This window comes from Myiozetetes cayanensis, unplaced genomic scaffold (assembly GCF_022539395.1).
Source record: "Myiozetetes cayanensis isolate MyiCay16 unplaced genomic scaffold, myiCay2020 scf14, whole genome shotgun sequence".
In the NCBI taxonomy this organism is placed as follows: Eukaryota; Metazoa; Chordata; class Aves; order Passeriformes; family Tyrannidae; genus Myiozetetes; species Myiozetetes cayanensis.
The window spans coordinates 11,166,696-11,189,943 of NW_026087048.1; the positions used below are offsets into that span (position 1 = coordinate 11,166,696).

The 23,248-nt window shown below is 39.7% G+C and overlaps 1 protein-coding gene across 2 annotated transcripts in view; it reads left to right on the top strand.

The window, feature by feature from the left end:
- Positions 1–23,248, top strand: part of SH3GL3 (SH3 domain containing GRB2 like 3, endophilin A3) — a 52,471-nt gene that overhangs the window by 15,343 nt on the left and 13,880 nt on the right. For both annotated transcript variants that reach the window (XM_050309933.1, XM_050309931.1), the window contains one exon: positions 21,961–22,029. In XM_050309933.1, the coding sequence (XP_050165890.1) occupies positions 21,961–22,029 (69 nt within the window). The remainder of the gene's footprint in view (positions 1–21,960; positions 22,030–23,248) is intronic.

A 23,248-nucleotide genomic window follows, 5' to 3' on the forward strand; every position in this document is an offset into this window, starting at 1 on the left:
GCATCCTAATGTGGGGAGAAGTTAATTCTTAACCAAGTCAACTTAAAATTATGATTTTTGACTATTGGTGTGTCTTGCTTTATACAACTTCTGTTGACAGCTTTGTTCTGCTTCCCCTGCACAGCTCTCCTAGGGCTCTGTAGTGGATGATCTTGACCACATCTTTTTGCTGATAATGGATTCACTAAAACTGTCACTTTAGCCTACGGCACTGCCAAGGAACTTTTTACTTTAGATAAATATGTAGTTCTTTAATAACTTTTAAAAACTAAAAAATAAGACTCCTAAATATTTGCAACATATCCTTTAGCATTACCAGCTCTTGAACTGTGACAAATTTAAGAATATTTGACCCAAATGCATAAACCTTGAGCTTAAAGCTGTAAATCACTATTAAAATGTCCACATCTTGTCTATGTTGTTTTTCCTGTGGTTGACCTGCACTGGTGCTTAAAAGTATTTGCCAGATAATAACTAGGATGCAAATTTACTTCTTGTGGTGTTGAATGTGTAATGAATAGGTCTGACTTCAGTGGAGATGAGGTAAGTACATTCTGGCTTTACAGAAATCAGAGTTAGGTTAGCCCTGACTTTTTCCTGACCTTTCACAACGCTCTCTGACATCAGTTGTGAATAAGTGATCTTTTTAGTCTTGTGTGTGGGTATTGAGGGTGTGTAGGTGCTTGGTGTCCTAATTATGTATTCAGCCTTAAAAAAATAAATAAATTGAACTTAAGTTTTAGATCACAGCTGATTTTTGTTGAAATGGGTTTTCAGTAAAGTTGTGGAATAAGCAGAAAATTCTGGTCGTGGAGTTACAGGATGACAATTGTATAGTCATGGAATATGCAATGCAGTTAAGTGTTTTCAAGCAAAAAAATATTTACAGGTGTTACAAATTTTAATTCCATATTCTGCATATGCAGGCTGTGATTTTTGTGTTGGTTAATCTCACTTATTTGAAGAAGTAGGATTTAATTTTTTTGTTTTGAATTATGGAAAGATATAACAACAGCATGTTACTCTAACAAAACTGTTGCAGTTGGCTACTCTACAGCAACTCTAACCAAGTCAGACATCATACAGGACCCAGCTGCAGGGTAACATGCTGGGATGTGGTTCTGTGAAGCTTCACATCCGTGGACAGCTCTGGGACTGCTGATGTGTTGAAAGCTGGCGAGACCCTCCTGAGGTCAGGCCTGTGCTACAATCAGTGATGTATTTAATGTCAACTTTTGCAAGAGCCAGCGGGAGTTACCCTCCTGAATTAGCTGTAGTAGTTTAACCTCAGAAAAGAGCGAAGGATCCACTTTCAGGGTTTAATTCCAGGGTATTTTGTTGGAACTGGTCACATAATGTTCTGGGAACACGAAGTGCAATCGATTCCTCTTAGGAACTATGAATCAGAGTAGTGCTCTCATCCAGGATATGACTGACAATATGCCAACATTTTCTAGAACAAGGCAAAGCACAGATTTTCATTAGGCTGAGTGGCAGTTGTAGTTATCATATGAAGACAACAGAAATGAAGAGGTATTGATGGATAAGGTAAAACTTACTGACTTAGGGCAGAGAGGTCAGACTGTCTCAGTGGGTGGTTAGAGTGGTTTTTGTACACACCCCTTCCCACTGCATGTGCAAGTACAGTGTTAGTGCAATCAGCTTTAACAGCTGGATGCCCTCATACAGGGCATGCATTTGCATGGCAACTTGCACCACCCTCAGTCTAGGCTATGGTGGCCTCGCTGTACCCTCAGACAAAGGTCCTGCCCACTTCCTTGAGTCAGCTCTGGGTGCCTGTGTGATCACACACTAAGCTGTTAGAGGCAGCTTATCCATCTGAAAACTAACCCAGCTCAAATGTGTGAGTAGCTTTCAGATGGATTAACTCACTGGAGCAGCTCACAGTGTAGTCACACAAGAGCTACTATCAGGGCAAGGGAAGGGGAGGGAATGTCTCAACAAGAATGAATAAGATTTAGAGAAGGCTAAGCAGCTGTGGAAAAATACCTGAATGAATATTAGAATGCTTTGTTCACAGAGTGGAATAAACGATGCTTTGTAAGAGTTGTATCTCGCTGATGTTCTGAATGATTAGCCAGCAAGGAATCTCTGCTACTAGCTCCCCTTGTGTTTAGTGGTGACTGTTGTGATTATGATCATCATGTGAGGGCAAATAAGGAGTCAGAAAGATCTCTCCAGCAAGCCTGGAGTCCCAGCAGGGCAAATGAGTAGTTTAAGTGAAATGGAGATCATGGTGGATGTAAATAAAAGGAGTGTTCCTGGTGAAAGCAGTTCCTCAAGCCATGTAACCTATAATTCCCCTGAGTGATAGGGCTTACACAGCATGGTCTAAGAAGCTTCAATCTGACTTCAGTGGAAGACTGAGAAGGCTGTTGAAGGAGGGAGGAAACAACATTTTCCTCAGGGGAGGGAAGGGTGCCTTTATTTCAACTGAGAGGAGTGTCAAGGGAAGGAAGTTCTGCTCAATTGGAGTAAGGACTAGTGTGACAAATGATGTAGAACAGAGACACGAGGTGAAGTTGTAAAAGGATGTTAAAGGTAACAAGAGAGAAGCTAACACAGTAAAGAATAAATGTGTAACTTCTCATATTCTCTTAATCCTCTGGGTAAAATAGAACATTGTAAGGGACTTCTTTGACAACTGCTTGTTAGCATCTGTAAAAACAACCTTTAAATTCAGTCATGGGAACCATTCAATGTAGAAACATCTTAAATCACACAGGAGTGAGGAGTAAGAAGATAATATGAAAGGTCCTCATATTACTTAGAAAGGAGATGTGTAAAGGGGTTATTTAAATGTCTGATTCTAAGTGTTTTGGTTTACAGCATAATCACTCTTTCTCATCTTTGCAGTGGGTATATATGAATATCTCAGAAGGAAGCCACACCTTCCTTACAAGCACAGAGAACAACTTCAGAAAGAGGGATTGTTTTAAGGCCAGATCAGGATGGTATTGCTGCCAAGTGAATTTTTGCACTGGGAACTTGTGCAGGGAGGAAGAAGTGTTAATGTGAGAAGAGCCAGTGGAACTCATGCAGTGTGTAACTTGTCATTCACAGCTCTAGCTCCTCTCTAACCCCTCCCCTCTAGAGGAAAGGGGGTAAAATATTTCCCAGTTGTACCTGAAACAGGCTGCCAAAAGAGAGGCAGGGAGTGGTTCTTGCAGCACTGAGTCTTGCTGCTCATCCCAGTCACCCTGAGAAGGAAGGACTGTGGATGCACCCACTGCTACCACTTGTCTTCAGCTCATGCACATTCTGTCTCACTATATTGGCTGGATAAGCAAGTGCCAAACAGATCATAGTTGGGAATAAAAATCCCCAAGTTTTGCTTTTCAAAGAAATTCAGAATGTTTTCTTTAACAAAAGTTTGGAACAGAGTAAGAACTTAGGGAAATTGAAAAGTGAAGGAGGATGTTAACTGCAGGTATTTTTTTTATGGCCCTTTGACTTTACACTTCTGTTTTTAGGCTATTCTAACTTTCACAAACAAGATTTTAGACAGATTAGGGAACAATATTTTAGATTTGAAAAATGAAACATGGAAGTAAAAGCATGATTCTGTCTGTGTGGAGCTTTATGGTTTCAGGTATGTCATTGTTCTTGACTACTTGAAATCTCATGTCAATGAATTTGAATTACTGTCAGAGACTTTAGTGTAATCAGGCCTTCTTATTAAAAGCACTTGTATCTGCTCTTCTGAAAAGTGGACAGTCATGAGACTGACACTATCACAGTCTTTTAAGTAAGCTTGCAGAGCAAATAGTGTGTCTGCATCTAAAAATTTAGATAGGTTACTTTATTACATTTGAATACTTACAAATATGTTTTGCTTTAGAGATGTACAGTAATGATTACTTCCATTTCCCTAATTTAGAAATGCATGTGTAGGCATCAGTGTTGAGTTCTTCGGAAAACAGTGGAGGTTTGTCAGGAAAATGCTCAAGGTTTTGCAGTACAAAGTAGTTTTTGTTGTACAATGCATGTGCTAAAGAATAGCTTTAGCAGGCAAGTTTGACTAAAATGCTCAGTAATAGTGTGACGTGTCACTGCCTGGTGCGAAATGAGTCACTCTCTGTGGAAATGCAGAATCACATTATAGAGTCCAGAGTCTTGTACATTATTCATATATGGACAAGGCTATCCTTTGTCCATGGTACTGGTTTTCTTCAGTATCTGTATGCATTTAATTTAAGCCCATAGACAACATTGCATTGGTGTGCATGCCATCTCATGCTAATGATGTGATTTGTACCATTTGCCTTAGTTTTTTATGGGTTCAGTGTTTTATTGTCCTTTTTCACTGCTTTCTTAGGTTTGATTGAAGAGGAGGTATAGTTAGCAAACTGGAGTGGCTGTTTGGTCATATGTTGAAATATTGGCCTCAGAGCAGTGTTTATTTGGGTTTGTTTCAGGACAGTTGTTTATGTTCAGACTGAACAGTTGCAATGAGTAGGAAAGGTCATTTAGTGCTACTTGGAAGGATCACGGCTAGAAGTCATCAAAGGGCAATGTGAAACCTTTCTGTGCAGAGAACCAGAACAGTCTGGAGCAAGTAGGAGTGGTGGTTACTGGAGCTCCATGGTTTATGCAATGGCATGGAGTTGAAGGCTTTGTTTAGGAATAGGATTTTACTTGCTGGAAGGTGTCTGGATTTGGCCACAGGGAAGTTGGATTTATAGGCAAGGAGGAGTAGGTGGCATGTAGATAACTTTGCAAAACTGTGAGTTTGCAATGAGATGGATGCAGCTTCTGGAATGTACTTCTCACTGGTTTTGCTGCCTCCAAAGTTCAGTAGCTGCCAAGGGCATCAAGAATAAAAGCTCTATAGTTTAGAAATGCCTGTGTGAAGCCTTCTTTCTTTCTCATCCCACTGGCATGGTCAAAGAGTTAAACCGAAAATTATAGTGTTAGTGGGTGCACTCAGGAAGCCTGTCTGGATACCTGGGAAGGATGTCAAGTGTGATATGGATTTCCAGTTTAAAGCATTTGAGATGGTGGATCACCATGCCCAAAGGAAAGACTTTATATCACAATCACAGTGTGTCTCAGAATTACAGCACTAGAAGCAGTGGCCGTGCCCAAGTTCAGCTGGTTTAAGAGCCTGTAGGACCCACAGGTGAAAGTCCATCTTCAGGATAATGGTATTACTGCAGAAGATTGCCTGAGTAAGTTAATAGCAGGCTCCATTAATCACTGGGTGGTCCAGCTCATTTGTGAGAGACTGGGGGGGAGCAGTGGGGGAAGAATTGTGTTTGAGTTGTTCTTTGTTGGAGTTCAAGTCCTTTGACCAGAACAGCTTGGAATAGCAAATGCCAGGCACTGCCACTGAGATGTTGTTCTAGGTCTGTGTGGCTGGAATCAAGCTTCTGCTGTATGACAGATGCTCTTTTTTCCTTTAAATGTACAACACACATTTCCTCTCACATTGCTCAGTGGCTAATGTTTGAACTCTGTGTTAGTGGCTAAAAAGAATAAGGAATGCATGTAATTAGGAAGCTGAGAAAGCTGCCCTACATTATGGGAAAGAAATAAAAGACACTTTTGCAACTGCAGTTGAGGATCTTGGCATAATTATCTGCATGTGATTACTGATTACTTAATATTTTTCTGTTAAAAAGCTTAGTAAAGCAAATTATCTCAAACAAATACTGTATGCACTATAGGAGAAAGAACATAGCATTTTAGGTTTAGAAGTGCTGGAAATATGTTCCTTTAAACATTTTCTGCAAGGATAACATTAAACATTCTGTATGCTTCTAGTTCATATATTTATTCTTGCCTGGTAGAGCTGTAGGGTCTCACCTGGAACTTAAATCAAAAAGTTTTCTGCTGCTGACAGATCTGACAGCAGGAGGAGACTCAAGTCCTGTTTAAAAACTGAAGAGTTTAATACATGCTGATGACCATTTGTCTGAGTGACAGACTTCTGACCAAACACCTTCACTCTGGCAGGTGGTTTAGAACCAAGGTGTGTTGCATTTTCTGAGCTGGCACTGCAGTACTTTGTAAGCCCTTTGGCAAGTAGGTGTTCACAGTAGGTGACGTGGTGATGCTGCTCTGTTGTGTTCTGCAGTACCAGGGGCTGTGATCTGTGGGAAAGGGCTTTTGCAATTTAAGGCCAGAAGGTCAAATGCAGTGAAATGCTGAGTCATGAAGGACACAGAACTGTGTGATAGAAAGCAAAGCTGATAGAAGGTTTTCAAGGAAAGGTTTATTGCAGCTCTCCTTGAAAGCAAAGATAGGTTTTATCTCTTTCTAGCTGTTTTCCTTCCGCTCCTTTTATTATTATCTATTTCTCAAAATAACATCAAGTACAGGATCTTCTCTGGGGTGTTCTCTATAACATTTCTGTCCCAGGACTCTTCCTTCTTTCAACCTTGAGTTGAAATTATAAATTAACAGGATAAACCAGTCTTGTACTTTGATAAAAGAACATGAGGATGTACCAATAAATGACTCCTGAACCGAGTACTGAAAAGAACCATAGTATATGCGTCTCTTGCTGGGAACAGAAAGCAGAGGAGAAAAGGGAGGAGCAGCTGCCTTGTGACAGAGAATATTTAGGATAGAAGGTTGAATCAGTTATTATCATCTGTAGATGCTCAAAGTAACTGATCATTCTAAAATGTTTCATTTCCTACCTAAGTATCATTTTTCTGAACAATTTATCATGCCACTGCTCCAAGCTATGGGAATATGTTTTTCTCGACACTTATATAGCAAAATGGAACTGCATCTGGACTCTTCTTTGTCCCTGTGAGTTGGGCTTAGCATTGGAAATAACATCATGATTAGACCTTTTTCTGAAAAATTAGCTTTCAGTGGTGTAATTATTAATTGTTTCATAAGACCAATATATACTGATGGCAAGGCCAGATGGAACAGAAGTCCCTCTTTATTCCATCCTCATCCCACTGACTTTAGTGGAAAACCATTTCTTTTGAAATTACCGTGGTTCAGCAGTGTCAATATTTTGCACGTGAGAGGTGCTTTAGCATCAATGGAAAATGGGCTCTAGATGGTTTTAAATCTAAAATCACAATATCAGGGAATCTGTTTCATGAAACCAGTTATTTAAAGAGCTATTCATGGAAGAAAATTAATAAGGAAGTTCGATGGAAGAAAATGAAAAAAATTACCCCTCTTTTCTCTCCCTCTCAGGAGCTCTGAGCTACTTGCTGGCAGCTGCTGGAGACTGCCAGCTCAAATGCTGCTGCTCTTTTTTTCTTTCCTTTGTCTTTTCTATTTTTCCTTTGTGCATATGTGATTTGCTCAGGTTTTGAGCAGGGCCATATGTACGGCATAGGTGGAGAGAAGTGTGTGCCAGAACAAAATAACTGAAACCGAAACATAAAGCAAAGAGAGGTGAGTGATAATGAGGGCTGAGACAACTGAGAGGAAATCAAACCAAACAGAAGCAGTGGTAGTGAAAAGAGACTAAATTGAAAAACAAGTCCGTGGGTACCAGTGTTTAGTAAATGATGAGAAAACATTTCTCGGGGTGCACGGCTGGCTTAATGGTTCTGTGAGGCAGAAAAATCTACGAAGCTTAGATGAAATACTCAAGAGATGGGCAAAAGTGACAGCTCTGCACTTCAGTACTGCAAGGTGAGGTGAGCACACACAGAGGGCTGCCAGGAAAACCTGACGCAGGAGGTGAGTGCCTTGATAGAGCTGAGTGCCCCTGGCATGGAGCTGTGTAATACAATCGCTGCCAGTGCTGAAGTGATTTCCTTGCTCTCCCCTCCCCTGCTTCTTGTTTCAGTTTTTGAGCACTGAGCCAAACTCCTCTATTTCTCAGTCTCAAGAAGACGATGATACTCTTAACAAAGAGCAGGCTTTGTCCCTGGGATTGGAACTGTGGCATTGATTTAACCTTGATGGGACAGAGGAGCATCAGTTTTGCCGTCTCTTTCCCGGGAAGGCAGGCAGTGTTTATACTTCAGCCTTGCACCGAGAGCTTCAGCAATCTTTTAGTTGTCACTGGGGTTCTGGGAACCCAGCTGGTAGTGGCTGCTCAGGGAATGCACTATATTGCTACATCCCTTCTTATCAGGGACATGTTCCATTCCCGGGCCTCTTTTCCAGCGTCAGAACTGTGTTGGCTGTCGGAGGATGACTGGTACAGCTACAGCCTGCCTCTCATCAAAGGCTCTGAAACGGGGAGTAGAGCTAAATTTGAAAAGATTCACAAATGAAGTACAGAATTTAAAATGCTAATGTTTTAATTAGGACTCAGAATTAAATTATTCGGAAGTGTTCAATGTGCTACCCTTTCAAAAGCAGTAATTTCAGCCATGGTTTCCTTTACACTTCATTTTTGCAAACTCTGGCACTGGTGATACAGGTAAGAGAAGTGCCAGCTTGAGTTAATTTTACGAGTGCAGAGGACTGGGATTTGAGAAGTAACAAAAGGAGGTGGGTAGGGGACTCCTGGAAGAAATTACTAAATTCATTGCAGGAAAAAGAATGCTGTAAAACATGTGTCTTCTGTGTATAATATTATTACGTGTACCTTTTGGGTCGGTAGCTTTGAAAAGAATCATGCAGTGTTTCTTTGCAAAAGTGTATCTGTTCATTTGAACTGGCAAAGTGCTGCCAAGACAGGAGCCATCAATCTGAGCTTTGTTGTGCAAGTCTACCTTCTTTCTGGAGTATTCAACTTTGTGTGTACTTTTTAAGCACCTAGCTTATTTTTGTGAGAAAAGTATTTGCTGATTGTCAGAATTCTTAATGCCATTTGAAATGTATTGGGCCACAGTGCTGTGGATCTTTCTATATGCAGGTAGTTTGCAGGGAACTATCCAGACATGCACAGGTAACTCTGTAGTCAAGCAATAGTTTAAGTATTGGTAAATTCTGAAGTGTTTCCTGTATGATAATTGTAGAACATAAACAAAAGCTGTCCTAAACTGCATGTGTACCCTAAAGCATGTGATGATTCTGTGTTTTGGATGTATAGATGGTTTAAGAAAATACCTGCCACCTATCTGGCCATTATTTATGAATGTAAGTAACAGAAGCCTTTGTTGTGCTGTGCTACAAGAAACACAAGGACAAAATATTGCTTGAAAAGAAGGCATTAAATAATAGTAATGTAGAAGTAGATAGTTTAGCTGCTATCAGCTGTTTATGGCTAGAACCTGAAATTAAACAGAGCTCATATCTTGGCAGTGTTGAGTCCCATGTGCTTCTCTGATGAATCTCCTGGGTTAGACCCTTAAGAAGTATTTACATGCCTAGAAATTTAGATAAGCACTTGGTGGGGTGTTCTAAAGCATCCAGGTCTCTAATACCTCTTGGCTGGCTTAAGGGGATATGGGGTTATGTGTACACTCATGTGCATCCATATAAAAGCTGTTGATTAACTTTATTATTTTGAAGCTAAGTCATATAAAATTTAATAGGAAATAGCATTCCATCCCAGTCAGCTGAGCCACTGAGTTACTTCACAAATACTGCTATTCTTGTATCTTCTTTTTCTATAAATTCTAGCTTTATTCTTGTTTTCCCTTACTTACCTGTATTTGTTGAAGCACAGGGAAAAAGTTGTTAATCCTTGTACCTGCTGACCTGCATGGAAGAGTATCCTGTGATACAACAGCAGATTTAATTGCATGGGATTGTTAGGTGTTGTTATTGGTAAAACAACAATTTTGGAAATTCCAACTTTTTGTGGTTTTCTTGCTGAGTTCTCAGAGGTTTACATTTCAAAAAAGAAGAAGAAAAGCTATAAATGACTGAAAAAGCATAAAAGTGACTGAACCAGGGAATATTTTGTAAAATATTGTCCTTATGTTTCTGCTAATTGTCCATTGATCTCCCAATGAGCATGAGAGCAAGTTGTTTATATTTACTTGTGTAATGTACTTGTATTTTGAAATGTTTCCTGGCTGTATGTGATGTGATTTATGATCCCTATGGAGTTTCTCAACTTCATTAATAATACTCCTGTGGGAAACTATTTCTATTGAATCAGGACTGCACTGGATATTGCAACACCCTGTTATTTTCTTTAAATTTAGTTTTAGCAGAGTTTATTCAGTTAGTCCAGGATCTGTTATGAGAAAAAAAAAGTGAATCCTGTAGTTGCAGAGTCAGTTAAACTTGCTTTACTGTGAAATGAGTGATCACAAGTTCCTTGCTTTGGGCACAGTTTCAGGCAGCTTTGATGGAGCGTTTCCTGAGGTTTGGTTTTGAGACAAAGGTGTTCAGCTGGATGGCAATGAGTTTATTCCATTCCTGTTTGAGGTCACAAGTGTCTCATATGGTCTTGAGCAAACTGTTCAACTTTCTGCTAATCAAATGATTGCATATTTACTCCAAATGCAGATTTTATTTTGGCATTCCTCTTTTGCAAGGTTGTAGTGATTTACTAACTAGAACAATCCATGATTGCACAGATCAGCAGGAAACAAACATCTTTTTTTGCAGATTGTACACTCATCTTTTAACTTTTCTCTGACAAAACCTGTAATTACATTTTCACAAGAAAGTGTAATGATTTTGCACTACTTGACAACTCACAATTTGTGTCCCACAAATATAACTTTTCCTGGCTCTCCTGTTCAGAAATACAGATAGAATATTTCTTTCAAAACAGGATTCTTCGGGGCAAAGAGTGGAGGCCTGGGACTGTGATACTCTCATTTCAGAGTTACCAGTTGTTTACTGTGTGGCCAAGGACACGTCAGTTTACCCTAAGATCAGTCAAGTATTTAGTTTTCCAGTTCCTCCCCTACATTACTGGCATACTGGGAGCTTGGCTGTGTGTTTCAATCTGTATGAATTTGTTCCTCATGTTTCCTGTAGCATCCAAAGCTGTAGCAGTGGCTAAATCAGTAGCTCTTGCTGAGAGCAGAAAGTCTGAAATACAGACGTGTGAACAGGCAGTATCAGCAGCACAAGTATCAGGGGTTTGCTTTTAATGAGAGACTTGAGACGTTTGGAGTGTCACAGAGAGAGTCAAACTGTCCATTGCATTGTGAGGATAAAATATTCTCAAATATGCTAAGACCTTTCAAAGGGTGTGCTTGCCTAGAGGAAGAGACAGATGTACAGACTTCTTTATAAGTCTAGATTACACAGTCTATATTTGCACATACTTGGGCTGGATTTTGTTAATAAGGTTAATTTAAAAGGCTGCATGATTGTGTGCAGACTGGATCAGCTGGGTACAGGATTTTGAGTGTTGACCAAGCCAACAGCAGGTGCTCAGCATTCCTGACCCTACTTAAAATTCTCTTTCTGGCATAGCCTTACTTGTAGAACAACTTGAAGCAGTATCAGAGCTAGAATGTAATGTCTGATATTTCTGTTACTAAATAAAAGAAAAAAATCCAAGCCCTAAATTCTGTCCAAAAATTGCATACAAGAAATATAGTAGAAAGAGCACATGAATCACATGGGGTAAGATCTGAGTATTGCTGTCAAAGAAAGGAGATTTAATTTTTTAAAACAGATACAGTAGGTAACAAGTTGATTAATAAATGATATTTCACTGGTATTATTGTTGACTTTTATAAGCTGCAGGACCATGACTGGCATAGTGGCCTGTTTTTACAGATGACTTAGTTGTTTAATGCCAGGCACCTTGCTTCATCTTACCAGTGACAGACCTTGTCTTAGAGCAGAAGGCACTGCTCTATCTTTTGCTACTTAATTGAAAGATAATGAGTTTTTAAAGCACATACACAGAATCTTATAATCTCTCAAGACCTTTATATACTCAGGTCTGTTTCTTTTTGTTTGTTTGTTTCTTTCTTTTTCTTGAAAGAGCATGAAACAAAATTTAATGCATCCCAGAGTTACGTCAGCAGAAGGAATTGCAAGGATGTTTGGATCTTACAGCACTGGTCAAACATCTTCATCACAGACATTGCTGGCAGATCTTTTATGTAAAGCACTCATTGGCTTTGTCAAAATGGCTGTCCTTCTCCTTTGAAAAAATTCTGTTGTGATAATATTCCCAAGTGGCAAAATCTTTTGTTTAGACTATGTAAAATCAGGTTGTTCAACTGGTCACGCTAAATCTTTTTTCTTCCATCTTTTTTTTTTTTCTGATTGTGTGAGCCCTTCCTGAAGAAAAGAAGGCATTCTTCAACCAGTAACCTCCTTTGTCATGTTCTTGGGCTCTGTGCCTTTTCCTTTTCCTTTGATGTGGTTTCCCAAGCAGAGGCTGTTAAGTTGATGAAATACATTTTGACATGTACCTTGGTGTCTTCAGCAGTCCTTATGCATACAAACTGATTTAAGTTAGGAGAGATCACACTAATTGGTGCAGCAGAACTGTTTAAAAAGAGTTGACAGCAGCAGAAATTCTTGTCTGCACAGGTATGAATCTCTAACACCATTAGTTTGCAGGCAGAATCTCTGGTTGGTCAGTTGGTGAGGAGTTTTTGCTGAAAGGCATCTTGGATTGTCCCTGTGAGGTGTGTCTGGAGTGCCTGCTGACACTCCTCCATCAGCAGGGAGTTCTGTCGCTGCTCAAATGTTCCTTGTATGCACCTTGTATGCACTCAAATGTTCCTTGTATTTCTCCATCCCAGAATACATGGATTGCACTATTTGAGCTTCCTTTCTAAAAAAACCTAAGCTACCACTTCTGAACCTTTGCCAGAGCTGTGCTGTGGCAGCTCAGCAGCTGTGGCTGTTCATTGATTCAGTGTGGTAGCTGCAGACCTTCCGTTCCGTGGTGTGAAAGGGCATTTTTCTCTGGGTGAGCATATGGGGAGTTTTGATGGACTGGGTCCCTTCCTGCTGATGCTGGCAGCTGTAGGGTTGGCTGTAGCTGTCTCAGCTGATTGCCTGGCTGGATTTCTCTACCCTTTGGGTCATGCTCAGCTGTGGAGTGTTTGCTCTGTGTTAGAAAGTAGAGTGAATAATAACGCCTTACATAGATCTGCACGTGACCCATTAACAGTGACGTGTTGATGCTGAGTTCATGTTACGCTGGCAGCTCCCAGAACATCTCCATGTGGGAAGGATGTGTTTGGGGACACCCTCACATCCACTTCCCAGACGAGCCACACTGCAAACATCTTTCTCTTCTATTCCTCTTTAGCTGGTATATCCTTTTATAACTCAGTTCATCTGTCTCCCTAAAAATAATCTACTGTGATCTCGTTGCTCCTATTTGCCTGAGAAGTTACAAGTAATGAAGTAAAGGGTTCATAAATATTAGTGAGATAGGAATGTTCTTCGTGAATATAAACACTCTGGCAGCAGTTTCGTGCATTTCTTTAACTTTGTTTGTATGATTCAGAGATCTCTTGGTAGAAAAAGTATGTTTTGCTTCTTGGGAAACAGGCCCTTGAGATTCCTGGTGTCCTTTAGATGGCCTGGGGATTTTTTTTTTTTTTTTTTTAATGTAAATGGAATTTCCTACCAAAAACTGGGCTCTGAAAATGAGATGGTGCTCAGGTTTTATATTTCATAACTTATATGAAATTTTTGAATTAAAAAATATTTAAGAAATATTCAATATTTATCTTGTTGTGTTCTTAAATGTAACACATTTCTACATATATTTAACTTTTTTCATATTTTACAAAAATTAAAGTCTTCTTGGTATTTTGATTTTATTGGCTGCAGGGACAGGATTTGCTCTCGGGTCCATCAGAAATCCCCAAGAAAGCTGAGAGTGTGAGAACAGTCATGAGCTGTCTTTGAAGCATGGGCATATCCTGCAGTTCTTACCTTATGTTTCTGCTTGAAACATATGAGAATAAACATCTTCAGTGAAACAATAGGATGTGAATAACTATGGCCATGGATGTAGTTTTCTGGATTTCTGGTTCAGCTGCTTGTGATGGGTAATGAATTGTGGGAGAAACATGCAATTTTTCCAACACTTCATCTCCCTGAATTTCTGTGGAAGTGTACGCTGTCATGGGTGCTGCCAGACTACTGCTGGAATTTATTATAATTTTAATCTGTTTATGCCTCCCAAAAATTCCAAAATATTATATTAAATTTTATAATGATGCTTGAATTCTTGGGGGGAAAAAAAAAAAAGCTCCACTTTCTTAAATACCCATGTACAAGAGTTGTTAAATTCAGAGGTATTTTATACCACTCATGTAGCCATGGAAACAATAACAAGTATTTGATTTTTATGGCTTAGCTTCTTGCACACCATAATTATGAATAAATAGCAGTAGGACCCAATTTGGCTGCTTGATTTTTTTTCTTTAAAAAAAAAAAAAAAACCAACCAAACAAAAAAAACCCCCACAGTTCCCTCTTGCTGTCAGAAATCTTTTGTACCGTTTTTCCCAAGTGCTTTGGGAAAATCCGTGCCACTGCTGGCTGGAAGTTCAGTAGAAGAAAAGGTTACAAAGTGCTCTGTGAGGGTGATGACCCCCTGAGCTTGACACCGTGAGGTGCTGAGCACTCCAGGCTTGATCCAGCAAAGCACTTTAGCACCTACTGAGATGACCTTAAATGTTTTGCTGGAGGTGAGCCAGAGTGTTCTGTATTTGCATGACTGAAACATCTGCACTTTGTAGTAGACCCTTTATTTATTTGGGGGGGAAGATTAAATCTTTTTTTCTTCAAAGTAAATCAGAGCAAGAGAATTTTTGTTGTCTTTGAAAATACAACATAGGGTAGTGTGAGCTGTGTCGATATGAGAAGAACAGGTCCAAGTACCGGTACACTTTTATAGGTTGGCTTTTTTCTTTATTGTTGTAGGGTCTTTTAAAAGGAGCCTGAGCAAAATCTCTTTTTGGGTAGTAGATAGTATTCATTTTGATTTGTAGCTGATTTTGCAGTTTTAATGGTTTTGACATCCTTGTCTCTGCACAGCTCTGACCTCTGTCTTGGAACGTTTTTGGTGCAGGAGGACAGACCTGGAGAGGTGGCCATTCTCAGACATGGCTGGTTTCACCACCCTCTGCAGCTGTTCCAGGGGCCAAGTGCTGTGTTTCTTTAGTCTTTTGTTTAGATCTGCATTTGAAAATGTGCATCCTAGTTTAGTTTCTCAGTGTGGAGCAGGTCATTTTCTTCCGAGCATTCAGACCTTTGTTAGATCTCCAGAACTCAGTGACAGGGGTGCCTGTTAGCTGCTCGTTCACCTAGTCAATAAAGCAGAACATTTTTTTCTTTCTTTAAGGAATATTTTCCTGTCACAGTGGCAAACTCTGTGCAGCTGGCTCTGCCATTGTGTGCACCTTTAAAGGTGCTCTGAGATGCAAGACATTGATTAAGCTGTGTGGTAGGTTCAAGTTTTTGGTGGCCTGCACTACCTGAACTAAAAGTAACCTTCTTTTTGGGTGTGTGAGTAGTAACCTTCTTTTTGGGTAGCTTTCATATGAAATATATAAATCAGGAAAGGAGAAAAACTAGTGACATACATAGCATTGTAGTAGAACTTAACAGGACAAAATAGGGAATGACAGGTATTTGAAGTTAAACTACTTCTGATCTAGAAAAGAGGCTGACATCTGGTCTCCAATCTGATAGAGCATTCTGGAAAAGGACAAAGAAGAAAATCTGTCTCTCCCCTCAGGAGGGTGAACACTGCAAGGAGATTCTTGCCAGCCACCTTATTCTTCCCTTTGTTTATGGCAGGCTTAAATAAGATTTTTCAGAAAGCTGTTAGTGTTGTCACACTGCATTAAATCCTCTGTGTGTAATGATTTAAGACAAAATCAAACAATTACATGGCTGCAGGGAAATCACTGGAAGTTTTAATGATTTATTAAGAGAAGCATTAACTATTATGTTTTAACCATACTGGAATGTAGTATTTGCACTAAATACTGTATTTAAGATGTATTTAATGCGTTTGTGCAGTTTGGTCCAGTGATGTTTCTGTGGGAAATGAAGCCAAATAGTTACATTATTTCCTGGCTTTCCATGTGTTAACTTTGGGATGAATCTATTAGTTTTCCCAGTTGATTGCTTACTTCCTATTTTGAGAGAGGGAAATAAATTTAAATCATTTTCATAGCTTTCTGGTTTTTGTTAAAAGATTTTTCCTAAAATCTAGGCTTTGCCTCATGGGTTTGACAGTGTGCATATTTATGACAAATACAGAAATTTTCCATCCCATTAAAGTTTCAACAGATAATTTCAGCAGATACTCCTTCAGGACAAAATTAATGCTGTAACTTTGTGAAGAGTCATTAAAAGGTCTTAAGTCTTTAATAGAATATGATACCTTTCATTCAGTCATTAACTATTATGGGATGATTTCCTGGCCAGGAATGTGCAGGAGGGTTTTGTAAGCCAGTCACTTCTTTCAACAGTAGCTGAATAACAGCAAAAAACTGTGATGGTTCAATCCCAGTTAATGGCTGTTGCAAAGGAAAGGCAAAACAAATGAAACACAAGGTCAGAGCATGTGTGAAAGTATTGGCTGGCAAGAATCCTATTGACTTGTATTATAAAATACCCAGTGGATATATATAAAAAAAATAGGGTAATTGTTTTGAGAGTTTTATCAGCTCTCTGTTGATCTGGGATATTTTTGGCAGTTTCTCATGTTCAGTAACCTTCCATACTGAAATATGAAAAAGTCCTGTAATTCAGTGCATATGATGTACAAAACATTAGTAAAATAGTATTTTTCTGAAGCTTGTTTTCTGTAATCCATATGAGAACAGAAAATGTACTATTCCTGTGCAATAAGGATAAATCTTAACATACTTTAAATAAAAATACCAAAAAAAATTACATGAAAGCTTCAGGTTTTTTTAGTTTAGAGTTTCAGTGAGCCATAGATTTTACTTTAAACTATAGATAGTTTGTGTGCTGTGTTCATGCTTAATTACAAAGGAACACATCAAAAGAAAATTATATTGTCTGAAGGAAATTAGAATAACAAAGAACTAGCATGAGAACAAAATCTCAATATTAGGTTTATAGAAAAGATGTTTTCTCAGAGAATTTTTTGGGAATATAAATTCCTTTACAGATAAATATTTAGTCTTTTAAGACTGTGTAACAAAATTGCAAATTGCATTTTGAACTGTAGCTGGATATGAAGAACTAAAATAGAAATCACAATATCTGGAGGGTTTTCTTTCAAAGCCTATTTGTTTTATTCCAGAATTTTCTTCCTATAAAATTCCACATAAGCCTACTAGGGACTGGTGTTTATAATACAACGCCCTGTTTTATTTTTCAGTATTAAAAAGAAGGGTAGGATCTAGGAAGAAGTAACAAGTAAGAGGCATTTGTGTACAAACTGCAATGTTTCCTCAGGCAAAAAGGTCTTCTTTCTATAGATCATGCAAGTTTTACAATAGAAGGTAGTTTGCTATCATGTGTAACTACAAATAAGAGGTGATAACACAGAGGCTGATTTGGAAGTGTTTTCATGGTCATAATTCAGGATTTGTTTTTTTTTTCTCCCCACTAATTAAAATACATCAAGTGAGATGGAGGGAGTTGTACCGACACCTGAGAGGAGGAAATCTTTCCATTTGACAGTTATTCTCTGGGTGTAGATTTTGATCCAGAGGAAATCTAATTAGCTCCAGAAGAAATATAACTAATAAAAGGCTCTAGCTTCTGACCTGGCAGTGGAATAGTAAAGTAATGGTGGGCTCCATGGTGGGATCTGGGTATTTTCAGAGTCCCAAATTCTAGTTCTGGTCCCATCTAGTGAAAAGGTGCTGAATCCATGGCACCCAGCTTCTGAATTTGGAGATGAAGAATTCCTCCTGGGCAAGTAATTCCAAGCCCCCTTGGAGTACATGCCCTGTGTGATGGTGGCTGTTTTGTCCTTGATTAGGTGACTCGTAAAACCTGATAGATACTGCCATGTAGCTGCACAGCCCCACAGTTGGGCATCTCTGATTATGTTCAAAGCATTTTGCAGCTTGATATAATGTATGTGAATGATGCTCAGCAAATAGTCAGGGAACTAAAACCCAGCAGCTGTCTCCTTTGTGCATCCATTTTCAATAATTAATTGGGTATTCTGTGACTTTTAATTGTGAGAGGGGCAATGCTAGTTTTACAACTCCTAAATTCAGTATGATCAGAACAAAAGCTTTTGTGTTTCTAAATGCAAGGCTAGTACAGCTGATCCTGATTAAACCAATAGGAAATAAACTGTAGTGGTGTAAAATTTAATTATAGCCATTAGAACTTTATACCAGTTTTACTGTTGGGAGCTCAGACAGTATACAGACTGTAAAGAATCATTCTTTATGGTATCTCTCTCTGCATCAAGGTAGTCTGCCTTTTCAAAGGACATTATTGCTCAGAGTAAATATCATTGAAGAAGTGTCCTTGGCCTAGAAATTGCAGTATCATTAATGTTTGTATAAAACAGGGAAAGTGTGTGAACAAACCTTTTTCTTGTGGTCAGTGTTTTTGCTCCCAAATGTAGGAGTGTGTTAGGTTGTCTTCAGAGTCTGTATGAAGCAGTGTTTGCAGATGCTGCTTCTGGCTCTGTGGAGTTGTGTTCACAAGTCACTGTAAATACAAATTTAGAATGGGAGTCAAGTAGGTCAGAAGGGCCTCCAGAGAACATCTGCTCCAGGTCCCACCTGAAGCAGGTCCTGTTGGAGCAGGTTGTTCAGGGCTTTGTCCAGCCAAGGCTTGAATGCTTTCAAGTACAGGAGCTCCATAGCTTCTCTGGTCAACACGTTCCCGTGTTTGCACACCCTCCTGGTGCTTTCTTTTTTTCTTCTTTTTTTCCTTTTTAACAGGTCCAAATTTCTTATTTTCCAACCTAATGATTGTTGCTTCTTGTCCTTCCAGACTTCATCTTTTCATATGCTCCCACTAGGCAGACAAACCCACTTCAGCTTTTCCAAGGGCTAAACAAACTCAGCTCTGTTTGGATGCCCTGTGCTCCATTCCCCTGAGCATATCAGTGACCCTGCACCAGACTTGCCCAGAATGGCAGTCTCTTGTACTGGGGAGCCCAAACTGGCCCCTTGCAGCAGATCTGGTCTTACAAGTGCTAAATAGAGGGGAATTCTGTGACCTTGCTGATAAGGCCCAGTGTGAGGTTTGCTTACTGCAGCTCAAGGGCACAATTCTGACTGGGTTCACCTTGTGTGCCAAGGTGCACACAGAGCTGTTCCATAGTGTATGTGAATGATGCAGAGCTGTTCCACAGCCAGTTGACCTCCAGCCTGTACTCTGTGTGAGGATGGTCTGTGCAGGTGCAGGACATTACATTTGGGTTTGAGCTTTATGATGTTCCTATCAGCCCATTTTTTCAGCCTGTCAAGGCCCTTATGAGGAGCAGGCAAACCATCCATTGTATCAACTACTCACTACATACAAGGTGATGTCTTCCAGACTGTCAGGGGGTGTTTTCTATCCCACCATCCAAGTGGTAAATTGAATTATTTCATTCATCACTGCAGATTGTAGATGCAGAATCAATCTCTGTCTTTGAAAGCTGATGCATAGAAGTCCCAGTTGTTCTGTGACCTTCTGGATCTAACTTAACATGCCTTCCTTACAGTGATTCCCTTGCAAGGAGTGACTCTGTTGCTGCAAATAGTTTCTCCCTCAGTGAGTGACATCGAATTTTATACTTTCAAAACATAGGGAAGAGTTTTGCAGCGTTTCAGAAGAGAAACCAAAACTAAAGCTGGGTGGCAGCCTTTGGGCAGAGGCACAGGGGGCCCTGCCCTGTGCCAAGGGGCATGTGTTGGCACTGGGAGTGCAGTGCAGGCTCCCACCTGGATCAGCAGCTCCAGTCCTGGAAAAACAGCAGCACCACAGTGTGCCTGAGCTTCAGGCTGTTATTCAAGGGAGATGTGTGTGACCATGTATGGCCATCAGGAGCTCAGGGAGAGCTCAGGGATGCCAGTCAATAAACAGTGTGTGCCCTGAGACATTCACTGAAAACACACCAACTTCCAGTGTATCTGATGAGAAACTGCATTTTTTCAGACTATCTTTTGTGGCTTTTTTTTTTTTTTTTTTTTGGCATTACTGTTAGTGTGTGAGCTTTCTACTCATCTGCTTGTGTTGCTTGTTGTAACATTCAGATATGTTCTCTCCAAGTGTGGAACAGTTCATTGTTTTAGTAATTTGGGGCAGTAATTTATTATTGATTATGCTTTCACAGTTGAGCAATCACATTACTTTATTAAATCTATTCTTCACCAGCACATAAATGGATTATTTGTAATGGGACAGCTATGGGTTGCTACTGAATGTGGGTTTTGCAACTTCAGCCTGAGAATGGTAATTCCCTCACTGCACTCAGCCTTTGGAAAGGGATCACCGTGAGAGGTTTTGGGAAACCACAAATCTCTGCATTGCCTGATGGAGAAAGAAAACATGTGTGAGTGAGGCTGTGGAAAATGGCATTGATTATCTTAGGAATTAACAGTGCACAGAAAAGAGACAGGAACTGCCAGTGTAGAGGAGCTGCACAATTCCTGATAGGCTGCTTTTCGTGCAGCCTTGTCATGGCTCTTTCTCCATCTGCTCAAGGACTCCTCAGACGTGCCTGCAGAGACCAGGGCAGTGCCCCCCTCAGTGCCTGGCCTCAGGTTACTTCTCTGCTGTGATGTCTTACAGCAGAAAGATGATGACCCTCAGGAACTCACTGGTAGTTGGGCTTCTCTGGCTGTTTTATCTGCTTTTGTGCTTGTTCTGTCAGTGCTCTGGAAGAGAAATAATCCTGACAAGTGTGTGTGCTGCTTGGCATATTAAGCATAAAGATTTTGAGTGCTGCTGTAAAGCCAGTAGAAATAATTAGCTGTATGTCTCTCTTTGAACTCACATTTTCCCTTAAGCAGGACTGTTCTGGCCGTGTGGTAGCAGTGATATTTGATGCAAGGTCAGCTGCCTCTGAGCTCCCAGCTCTGCTTCCTCAGCTCCTTGCTGGTTTTTGGCAGGGCAGTGCAGTCCCTCCACACCTGTGCAGCACAGGCAGTGGCCGAGAACAGGGAACCATTGCACTACAGAGCCCTGACCCATTTTCAGATTATGCAAGTCTCCAGGGCCCTTCCTAGTCAGTGAAATGAATTCTCTTTTAGAAGATCCTGAGGACAAACAAAACACTTTATTGGGGGCAGGTTTGGGGAACATCAGCAGTCAGTGAGTTAGGCCTGGATTTCACATTGTGCTGTTACAGATTCAGTGATGAAAGTCAATTCAAACAGAGAAATGTTTAGTGGTTTTGCATGAATTATCCTAGAAATTTATGTTTAATGTTTGTTGAGCATGTGTTAAACCAGTGTTGTAGTGGAGTGATCCTTTCAAAGGTTGTTTCACTGAGAGAGGATCTGGCTCTCTTTTCATGCTGTTGCAGTACAGGTACCATGCCCTGCAAGAAGCAGATAGCTGAGTTCTGCCTGAGGGCTTATTCCTAGCCATGATTTACTCTGTGAGGACCAAACTCAGATCTCACAGCCTGGAGTTTTCACAAAATAGTTGGATAACTTTTCAGCCATTTCAGGTTTACTGAAATTATGTAAAACTGATGCTTTGAGTTTTTGATGAATGCAAGGCATTCATAAAGATGCTGAGTCACACAGGTGAGTCACAGTGCAGCATTTTTCATGAGTCTGTTCCTTCCACAGAATTGCACACAACTCCCACCAGCAGGAATGGGAGTTGTGTTTCTGAACCTAGTGGCATACAAGACCAGAAGGTACTTGGAAGTACAGAGCTGGAGAGACATACCTGAAAGTGTTACTCTGGATTTACCTGCAGTCAGACTCTGGTCCCTGTGCTGAAGTCTGCAGTGTAGGTTATGCCTTTAGAGTACAAACTGTTTTAGCATGAGGAAATCATTTTCTGTTTGCCTGTTCTAAATTCATATCAGGTACCTTTGTCTCTTTTGAAGTGAGTTCTTCACTTCCAAGACTGTTTACTTTTGTCTTCCACAGTTGTCTCAAATGGTTGCTGCTTATTTTCTGATCTGGAGTCAGTTCCTGTGACTCTCAGTGATATTTATTCTGTAATTAATACCTTTTTTCTCAAATTTATCTTTTTACAGTTATTCAGTGAAAAAATAAGTGGAGCAGAAGGAACAAAGTTAGATGAGGAATTTCAAGAGATGGAAAGGGTAAGGAAAGTTACATTGTGTTTTTCAGTATTAAGCTATTGCAGAATCAAAAATGTTGCATGTTTCAAGTGATAGAATGGCATTGTTGATTTAGATGGGGGGACACCACAATGTGCTTCCAAACAAATATATAAGGATAAATGAAAATTTGTCTTTGAGCCTTGTCAGCTCAGCCAAGGGAGAAGAGACATCCTCAAAGGCTGTTTGAGCATAGGAACAGGTTCCACTGACACCTCTCACCAGTGAAGAGAAGCTCTTTCATGAATAGTGCAGAGCACCAGGAGAGACCTTTTTCTTCTGTGTGGGAGATTAGAGAAGTCTTCAGTGTTAGTGAGTCTTTGCATCTGTCACAAAGTCTTCCCATCTGATATTATTCATTATAAAAATCTAACTACTTAGGTGAGATTTTTCTGTTGATACAAATGATACAGAATTACATTTCTTAGTATAAATCCTTTTTCAGAAATTTACGTGAACTGTGGAAATTGAGATGTTTGCTATCCACTCTTTAGTTATTTTGCAAATTAAACAATGTTACTGCCAGTTTCTGCTTTTACAACTTTATGTCCGTTTTTTTTTAGTTGCAGTTGCCTTTCTGTGTATTTTTTCGTGTTCACAGTAGACCTAGGTGACAGCTTTTATTGTTCATAGATTGAGGAAAAAAAGTCTTGAATTTGTCATCCAAAAAGGCTTCTAAGTTTCAGTTTCTTTGGCTATGGAATAATTACTTCCTTTCCCTACATTATAAGGGTAAAAATAATATGCAGGCCTGAAGGGAGGAAAAGGGGAACAAACCAGAAATGTGATTGATTTTTTTTTTTTTAATAGCATTTCATAAACTATTAAATGGGAAGACAGTGCAACCTACTGCTTTAAATGGCCCTGGCCCCAAGACTGTGAGGGATATATTCACTCTTTGTCACGTGTGGAGAAAAGCAGTCTTAAAACCAACCATTGAGCTGGCAGGAAAATTGTAGTCTAGAAAGTGTTAAGCAGTCAAGACTGATGGGCTGGAAAGGCAAGCCCACATTTTGATATAAACCTTCTCTTTTTCCCGTACTACCTGCCAATCAGTGGGTTTTTTTTGCAAAATCCTGTCATAACTATGAAATGGATATTTATGTTAAGCTACAATATTTGTTTTATTTTAAATAAAATTTCATGATCAGCTAGAATAGTATATTATGTCCAGTAGAATGATCAACTTTCTAGTATGCAG